General features: G+C 42.3%; 1 protein-coding gene across 2 annotated transcripts; it reads right to left on the reverse strand.

Moving 5' to 3' along the window:
- Positions 1 to 6,472: 6,472 nt before the first annotated feature.
- LOC130520896 (B-cell receptor CD22-like) lies at positions 6,473 to 9,241 on the reverse strand. Of its 2 annotated transcripts, XM_057024594.1 has the most exons (7): positions 8,884 to 9,239; positions 8,587 to 8,811; positions 8,140 to 8,400; positions 7,660 to 7,744; positions 7,360 to 7,399; positions 6,987 to 7,156; positions 6,473 to 6,860 (listed from the first exon to the last, which is right to left on the reverse strand). In XM_057024594.1, the coding sequence occupies exons 1-7, from the start codon at positions 8,996 to 8,998 to the stop codon at positions 6,809 to 6,811; spliced, it is 948 nt and encodes a 315-aa protein (XP_056880574.1). In that variant the 5' UTR covers positions 8,999 to 9,239; the 3' UTR covers positions 6,473 to 6,808. The 2 variants fall into 2 exon arrangements, with proteins under 2 accessions (XP_056880574.1, XP_056880573.1); XM_057024593.1 differs by lacking the exon at positions 7,360 to 7,399 and having other exon boundaries at positions 8,884 to 9,241.
- Between the last annotated feature and the right edge of the window lie 365 nt (positions 9,242 to 9,606).

Below are 9,606 nucleotides of genomic sequence, written 5' to 3' on the forward strand. Positions count from 1 at the left end.
GCTGATCATAATACTTCTTTCCCTTAGCTGAACGCTTCCCACTGGTTTCTGAAGCAATTTTGTATGCTTCCTGCATGCGTGAAGCCCATTTCTGTGCATACTCTTGCCTGGACCGTGGTCCCTCTTCAGGTTTCAAGTCAAAGAGCAGATCTACAGGCAAACGTGGAGCTCTACCATAAAGAAGAAAAAATGGTGAATAACCTGTTCCCTCATGTCTTGTATAGTTGTACGCGTGGACAATGTGAGGTAGGTGATCCTTCCACTCTGTTTTTTTCTCCTCCTGCAGAGTGCGGAGCATCTGTAGAAGTGTCCTGTTCAGGCGCTCGACAGGATTCCCCTGCGGATGGTAGGGAGTGGTTCGTGAGTGGGAAATTCCTGCGAGCTGCTGAAGTCTCTGGAAGAGACTGTTTTCAAACTCCCGGCCCTGATCATGATGTAGCTTTGCAGGGTACCCGAAGCGAGGGATAAAGTCATAGAAGATTTTCTCGGCTGCTGTTCTGCCAGATTTGTTTTTTGTGGCATAAGCTTGACCAAACCGAGTAAAGTGATCTACCAGGACTAAAATGTACTCATAACCACCTTTACTCTGTTCAAGATGTAAATAATCAATTGAGATGAGCTCAAATGGGGCACTGGTTGTTATAGAACCCATAGGTGCTCTCTCTGGTCTGTTTGGATGTTTTTGTTTAATACACTGACACTGGCGAATCACATAATCTTCTATGTCCTGTTGCATAAAAGGCCAATAAAACCTTTCTCGTGCTAAATGTATGACTTTATCATCGCCCACATGTCCCATGTCATCATGCAGGTGTTTTAACACGGTGGCCTTCAGTTTACTGGGGAGAACCAACTGTTTCCTCTGTCCTGTCTGTCTGTACAAAATCCCTTTGTCAAGTCTGAGTCTGTTCCATTCGTGTACCAGTCTGCGTGTTTCTCGTCCCATTTGTCTCTTTCCTTTATCCTGAGGACTCCATCCATTTTTCTTTAGGTTTATCACCTCACAGATAGGAGCATCTTCTTTCTGTGCATCTCTGACACTCTCTGGTGTGATGACAGGGGTGCCTCCAAAGTGTGCGTCACTTACATCCGACTGCAGCTGTAATGCAGCCACCCACGGCACATCACCATCTTTTACAGCTGTGTCTCCCTGCCAGATGGCGGAGACTACGTCAGGGGACACTGTTTCCAGTGACCTCATCCCGTTTCCCGACGTCCTCCTTTGAAGACAGCCGACCGCCCGATGTCCAGCTTGGCCACATACGAAGCAGTGAGGGCAACTCATCTTGCCCTGCTGAACACAGTTGCTGCATCTGCCACGGGCTTCAGATGTTGGTGGCATTGGCTGGGCTGTGGCTGAGTGTGTGTTCACAGGGGTGGCAGTGTCAGCAGGCCTCACCACTTGAGCCAGCTGTTTGGTCAGGGAGGACACCTGTGCAGTCAGTTCTTCAATAGCGGCACGGTTAGCCTGTAACTCAGTGTCAACTCTAGTCTGCTTAGTTGAGTCACTACAGTCAAGCTGAGCTGGGCTCACAGTCACTGGTCGGTTTTTAGCTACTGTGCCAAGGCGTCTGAGTCTCTCTGTCTCCTCACTGGTAGACTTAGTTATCTGGTCCAAAAGAAAGTCATCACTAACCTGCGAGTCTGTGAGAAGAGGTTTGAGATCATAACGAACATGGTTATTTTTCTCATTCAGACCTTGATACAAAGTGTGAAGAAAGGTGCCCTGAACCAGCTTTTTGTCGTAGCTAAACTCTGCACCAGGTTGTTGTGACTCAAACAAAACACGCTGTTTTAAACCCATTATCTTGTATAGGAATTGTTGAGGACTCTCTTTGTCCTGTTGTTTAGCATTACTTAACTCTTGAAAAAGTTCAGTGCTGCTTTTGTCCCTGATATGTGCGCGGAGAAACCGCTTTAGCTCATCAACAGTTAAATCACTTTTGTTTGTCAACATTTCTCTGAATGTACCTGGTTTGATTATTTTCATCACAGTGCGAATCACCTCTGACTCAGTAAAACCTTCCTGTATACCTTCTTCGATTTGTTTACAAAGGTTACTGTATGACATATCAGACCCAACATCAGAGATTTGTCCACCATGTAACTTAAATTCTCTGCGTGGGAGCAGAGCTGCAAAATCATTCACCCTCAATACCTGGTCTCCCATGCTGGATGACAGACTTACTCTACCATGGGGAGATCCATCAACGCCTGCGGTGAAAGCCCTGGTGACTGTGGAAGTGTCAAAGTTCCTTGCTGGCAGTCCACTGTCTCTTCGTGAAGGTGCTGGATGCATGTGAATGTCTCTGTCTTGTGATGGGCTGTTAGTGTGTGCATCTTTGTCCAGTGGTGTAGGTGAAAGGGGATGAATGTCTTTGTTCATCTGCAATGGCTGTGTGGGAATGTTGTGGTTGTGTGGGGTTGTGGTGGATTGTGTGACTGTGTCGTGATGATCAGAATGAGGTGAAGTGGATAGCTGCTCCTGGTGGGGTGATGACTCCTCCACTGGCTGTCCTGTCTCCGGCGCAGTCTGGCGAGCTTCACTTCCACCGGGGTCTGTGGCCAGCAGGTCACTCAGCATGTCATTCAGGATAAGGAGTTGAGTCATACCTTCATCTTCCATAGCACTTAATTTCTCACTCCTGAGGTAGTCCACAATCAGGTCATACAGTTCTGGTTCACTCAAATCTTTAACCTTGTGAGTTTTGCTGCCATCGTCTATTGAACTCACAACTGCCAATAGCTGGTCTGTACTCAAATATGAAAGACTCTTCTGGATCTTGAAGATCAGCATCCGCCGTGGGGTGACAGTGGCCATCTTGGCGTTACTCTGGTGACTTCCGCTCTCTGGATGACGCTCTGGACTGCAGCCTTCCCTGAAGCTTTGGGCACCGTTTCACGTCGTCGCGACACTCACTTCACTAGGCAGAAACGCTAACCATCCCGGACGAGCCCCCAAATGTTACCGGCGCCAGAGCTAGGGGTCTCTGGTCCGGCAGCATGAGCCACTCAGGCGGCGGGCGCTGAGCGGCTGAGCTACGGTATAACTACCTGTGGATCCAAACACACGACACGAGAGTTGTCAGCTCACGCTACTGCTGCGCAGTGTATTTTATTCTTTGCACATGCGCAGAGCAAAAGCAGAGCATAGACTGTTTGCTTGGACCCACTGGTGTTAAAGCACCCCCTACTGGTGCAAAGTGGCAATGATTTCTGCAAACCGTATAAAGGTTCAAATATTAAAATGAAAAAGAGGGGGTGTCTGTTAACATAATAAACTATATGTGGCTATTTCAGACCCACTACAAAGACATATTAGTAGCATTTCAACAAAAGATTAGCGAGTATGAAGAAAAGATCGATAGTCAGCATCGACTTTTGGAAAAATTGAGACCAGACACGACGACCTCTCTCCCTACCGGTGAAGTCTAAAGCTTTTTCAAACAATATCCACTATAATTGCTGCATAAATACGTGTGTATTGTCTTTATGCATAATGCTTACAGAATATGCACCTTTCGAATAATCTTTAGAACTCTTTTGGTTACCATATAAGACTCGGTCTTGGCCCGTGTGCCCTGTTCTCCGCGCGTTTTTAATGTTTTCAAAATAAGTGTAGTATCATCTAGTGGTGCTTTCTGTTATAATCTCAAGTGAGTTGGATTTGGCAATAGTCTACATACTCACAAAACATTCCGATTCAGAACGCTGGCAGGCTATTCATGCAATCTGACCTTTTAGAAAAAAAACACTAAACCACAACAGGAGCACAGACCAGGGCCATATATGCTCCAAAAGAGGCAGACTTGGAATGGGTCACACAGGGCAATTCACCAAGAAAGTGGAGCATATTTCACCACTTAATATTTTGTAGTCTATTTTTACTACTTTTAAATATATATATAAGCTTTATTTAAAAAGTGTCAATAACAATGAATTGTCTCTCCAGACTTTCCACAGCAACATGCCTATAAAGACAAGTGGGTTCTTACTGACCATCACTGGAACTATGATCTGGCCTCAGATCCTCCACAAATAAAAGAACATCTGTCCAGCACTTACAAGAAGGAGCAACCTGTGATTCAAAACAATGAAATGCTTCTTTCTATTGATCAGGATCATGACCCCAGTGAATATCCTACTTTGGACTTGAATCTTGATGATTCTCTACAAAAGACTTTAGCCATCATGTCGGTAATGAATTCTGAGGAATCAGAACCAAACCTGCAGCTGTTCCCTCACAGCACACATGAGGACAGTAATCATAAGGGAGATCAACAAAATGACTCTGGATCAACTCTTCGCAAACAAAACCATCCACAACACAAAGGTGAGCTGAATAGTCCCAGTATTCACAGCTCAGCCAAGCTTCAGCCTCATTCTAATTCAGTCTTTTTTATTCTGTGACACTCTAGATTTTCAAGGGCAACATTTTTTCATGTGCAAGGAGGAAGATGGGGAAGTTCTCATCAACCGGGGGCAGTGGAACACTGAGAGGAACTCTGGTCTGGACCCAGAGGACACAAAACCTCAACAATAATAAAAAAAATGAAGCTGACTACTTCACGGATTTCACTTTTCGCGTGTTATTTTTGGAACGCAACTCGAGGGAACACTGTATAACTTTTAAGCGGGCCAGATAAAATATGGAATATATTTTGCAGTTTAGCAGGTATTCTTTACATATTGCCCAAAATATGGAAAGAAGAAAACCCCTGAGATGTTGTGTCCAGAGTGATCTGCAGTGTTGATCAGAGCACCTTCATCCACATGTTTCCTCACATGGCATCTGGCAAACTGCAAAAGGACTTCTTATGGTTTTCTTTTTACAATGGCTTTCTTCTGGCACCTCTTAAAGGCCAGATCTGTGCAATGCACAACCAGTAGTTGTCCTGTGGACAGATTCTTGAGCTGTGGATCTCAGCTAACCCTAACCTGTGAGATTCAAAGCTTTTTATTTCCCAACCTTGCTTGTTGCACAGAACAGCTGTATTTGTGCTGAAATTAGATTACACACATCATTCAACAATCATCAGGTCAACTTCTGAAGGCAATTGGTTGCATTCAGAGAAAAAGGGAGTGAATAATTCTTTGTATGGTTTTTCACATTAAATTTCAGTGTTTGTGGTTGTAACCAAAGGTGGAAACGTTCAAGGAGTGTGAATACATTTGCAAGCTACTATAGATAGTCGACACAGTTGAGAAGCCATGTTTGAACTTGTACAGGTTTTGTTCAAAGAGGTTGTTGACTCGCACACAAAAACATCCACATACACAAGAAGCTGTATGTTTTTAAAATGTGGAAAGCTTTCATAGAATTAGCCTGTCTACCCCCATGAGTGGTAAAGTGTCCTGTCAGTGCTTATTAACTGAAACCTCAATTGTATAATCGCATGAATTTGATTACATATGTTTTCAAAATGCCCATTGGGATTTTTGGGATCAATTTCTCATTAAAGAGAGGTAGCAAGTGGTACTGCAAAAAAAGTGGACATCAGACTAATAGTGTTCTCATCCCGTGAATTTTCATATTGTAAAAGAAATAAATGGGTTGTATTCTCTGTTGTATTGATTATCAGAAATTTATTCTCATGGCCATGAAAACTTGGTGTGGCTTGGAAAATGTATTTCTCTATGAAGAAATGTTGCCTTTTTTTAGAAACTGGTGTCTTTTCCAGATATGGATATTTGTGAAAAAAATTCTGTGAGCCTCTCTGACAGACTGTTGAAACACTTGTTGGAATTGTTATGTGCTGCTGTGCAGAGAAAATTCAATTTCTTTTCCTTATAAGGTTCTTTGCTTAAATTCCATCCTTGTTTTTCCCACAAGACACATCTTATATGTATTTCAGATGTAACATAAATGTATTGGCATCTGTTCTTTGATTAAACCGCTTTTAAAGTAAATTTTCCTTTGATTCATCACATGAGCATGAAGGTTTTTTCCCTACACTACAAAGGAATAGGCAGCACTCAAAAAAGCTCCAGTCTGGGCCAAAAGAACTCAGAACCTCTTTGGGTCTAAAGGGGAAATACTGTGGAGCAGTCAACGAGGGAGGAGACTGACATTCTAATATTATGACAGGTCAGATGTCATGTTTTTAGCTGTGCTTTAACACTTGACAGGGTAAAAGGTTACACATGTGTTCTCTAAACACTAGAATCCACCATGAAAAACTTGTAGTTTGTGTATACAGTATTGCTGACTTGGTCGTGTATTCCACCCGGCTAAGGCTTCATCTTTGCTGCAGGAACGTATTTTTCATCTGAATATTGACTTCAGGAGCATTTTTTTGGCATTATAAAAGCCAAAATGTAGACAATAAGGAAAAGTTCCATCTGAAGGTGGGATCCATTTTTCGGGTATTGGGAGTATCGTGAGTGCGTTACTGACTGTGAATGGTAGGAGGCACTGTGACACCCCTATTGTGTTCGAATGCGACTGCAGAATAGGAAGTGGTAGCCATGGTTGCTTCCCCTGCATTTATTACTTTCAATTGAACAAAAATAAAACCTAAATTCATGAACTGATTGCAAAAAATCAAGAGGGTAATAAATACTGATACAGAAAGGTAAAAAATATATCAAGCTGTTGCGGTCGTGTGACGCGAAAAACCAAGTATTAAGTAAAGAAGTAAAGTAAAAAGAAGTAAAATATGTTCATGTCATGCACACAAAAAAAAATCCAATTTTTGCTGACAGGAAGTGGGTTTTCTAGTTGGGAAATTTGGTTCTAAAAATGCTTCTGATGACTCATTTCACCAACAGAACAACATCTGAAGATAAAAACACAAATGAAAGGTTTCTACTTGACTGTGCTGTAGATTGCATCAGTACTGTCCACGGCACCAGTTGTCCTAAATAAGGGGGGGAAATACAAAGTCAAAAGTGCAGCTTTGGCAAAAATGTCCACAAAACACAGAAACAGTGAAAATCTTAATGATAACAGTTTAAGGATAAATGGCAGGAGGGCAGTGGCTGACCTCGGGGCAGAGCTGGGTCTGTGAAAACTGATTTCAGAGTACTGCACATCTTCTTCCTCCACATGTTTTGGCTCGAGGTGTCCAGATGTTTTGACGTTGGAGCACAGATCTGTCTGGGCTTTGGGGAAGTGGATGCTGGTATATTCCTCCTCCAGCTTACTGGATATATCCTGCAAATGTAAAATTCCATTCATGACTGTGCTTCTTTCAGTCAGCTTGATGTTTGAACTGATTTGAAAATTGCTTATTTGCTGAGCTCCTTAATGGAGGCCTGGAATCCAAAAACTGAAATGGAAGATCAACTAAATGTCTCCTCTCTTTATTAAACTGCATTTAGAGATTGACAGGATGCTTCTCAGACTAATGAGTTTACCACTTTTGTCTCTACTGACTTCTTATGTGTGTTCTTCTTCCTGGTGATTTAATTAAAAAAAGAAATTAATAAAAGAGTAGCAGCAAATCTAAATAATAACAATTGGAAATATGTAGAATAATTCTGCATGTATTTAATTGCATCTGAGTGTGGTTTGGTTGCCTCGCACTGATGTCACCGCTGAATCAACACTCAGTTTAAATATTGCATGTTTCCCGCATTTTAATTCCTTCTGCAAATCATCACGTTGCCTGTAAAAAGCCTATCCATATGAAACAGGGTCCGAAATCATCAACTTACCTAAACAAAACAACAAAGACTCCTGTAAGTCCAATAAGGAAAATCCCAACACCTGATCCGATGGCTGCCAGTTTCCATGGCCAAACTGCTCAACTCAACGGAAAATTAAATAAATGAACAAAGTTTGAGATTTTTAACCCTCTTTCTGCAGAACAGACACAATCCCATCCCTGGTTATAATGCTGGTTATTAGTAGCTGTTGCTGACAGTGAACTGAACAAGTTCAAACAGATCTGGAAACTGGAAAATTCAATTAAATATTTAAAAATTAAACATTTTTTATACTACTTAAAATTCAACGGTCAAGTATGTAAGATGAGTCTGAAAGAAGCAGTGATGACACAAATATTAAGAACTAAATACACACAGAGTAAAACACAGTAATAAGTTTAAAATTATTATACAATGACACATGTCTACAGTTGTTAGATTCAATTCTGATTTACACATTTTACCTGTAATGAAGAAAGAAAAACCCACCTGGGACAACAGTCACATTCACTGTAGACTCACTGTGTCCTAACAGGTTCCAGACTCGACAGGAATAACGTCCACTGTCTTTGGCTGTGACCTGAGTGATGACGAAGTTCTGCTCTGATGATTTTGATGAGTTTTCACCCTCCTTGTACCAGCTGTAATTAGCTGCCGGGTTAGCATCAGAGCTACAGTTCAGGGTGATTGTAGTGTCCTCCTCAACCTCACCAGAGGGACTCACTGACACTAATGGACCTTCAGGAGCATCTGCAGGACATCACAACAATAAGAATGTTACTACAGAACAAGAAGGTGGGTGGTGCACATATATGTATTTATACATACATCAATATAGCGGCTGAACAGTAGTGAACATTCTAAACTGGAGACTCATCATCCTGGATAAACATCCCATAATCAATGACTGAATCCAAATCAGTCTTATTTACTTACACACTGCAGGAGAGCGGAAGGATTCGTATCCTGTAACAGTGCAGGAATATCTGGCTGGAGAATTTATACTCAGGGAAACATCATGAATTCTTGTGACACCGTCAACTTTCTGATCATTCTTGTACCATATGTAAGAATAAAGAGACGCTCCACACTGACTCTGACATGTCAGCTCACTCCTGTTGCTGCTCTCTTGTCTACTCACACGTACCTGCAGCACTGGGTCTGTCATCAACAAGCACACCGTTACTATAGAAACAACTGCTGACGTCAACACACTGACATGCTGAGAGTTACCTGGTACAGTCAGTCTGACTCCAGGTTCACCAGTTAATCTCCAACCACCTGTGTTTGTTCTGATCATGAACTTGTAGACAGCTGAGTCGTTCTTATTCACATTTGTGATCCTCATAGTATGTCTGTAGTTGTAGTAGTAGTTTGACTGATACTTTAAATCCTCTTCAAAGCACGTATATGAATGATGTGAGTTGGAGCTGAGTTCCACATCAGAAGCTTTTATAACCCAGAAAGTATCATCGTATGGTAACCATCTTGAATATGTGCAGTTGCAGCTGATGTCGACTGTTGATCCTTTGACAACACAGATTTCAGTAGAAGTGGAAGTCGCTGCCTTGACACTCACACCTGTAACACACAATGCACAAAACTGCTCTTACTGTCAAACAATGATTCAAATCACAATAGGACACAGGCACAGAAAAGAACTGTGGCCAGTTGATGTCCAAATTCTGACTTTTACTGTGACTGAAAGGATCATGTGTGAGACAGGTGCAGTTTGGACCCAAATGCAGCACTCTGGAAAGCTGGACCGTAGTAATGACTTTTATTAACACACGGGCAAACAGGAACTCAGGCAGACAAGGAAACACAGGAAATAGTCTGTTCTTCAGGCTCTGGGCCCGCACAAAGTCTATGGGTTGCAGGCTCGGGGAGTGGGACGAGCAGCAGCGAAGTCTAAACCAGGTGAGCAGACAGGAACCAGAGACGCTGAGGCAGAAG

This window comes from Takifugu flavidus, unplaced genomic scaffold (assembly GCF_003711565.1).
Source record: "Takifugu flavidus isolate HTHZ2018 unplaced genomic scaffold, ASM371156v2 ctg577, whole genome shotgun sequence".
NCBI lineage: Eukaryota > Metazoa > Chordata > Actinopteri > Tetraodontiformes > Tetraodontidae > Takifugu > Takifugu flavidus.

Excerpts from the sequence above, each read along its gene's own strand:
- LOC130520896 (XM_057024593.1), bottom strand. The coding sequence starts at position 8,998 with ATGAGGATCACAAATGTGAATAAGAACGACTCAGCTGTCTACAAGTTC. Across the intron at positions 7,157-7,659 it reads GTCTTTGTTGTTTTGTTTAG|GATATATCCAGTAAGCTGGA; the intron begins GTAAGTTGATGA and ends TTACATTTGCAG. Across the intron at positions 6,861-6,986 it reads AGACCCAGCTCTGCCCCGAG|GACAACTGGTGCCGTGGACA; the intron begins GTCAGCCACTGC and ends CCCCTTATTTAG.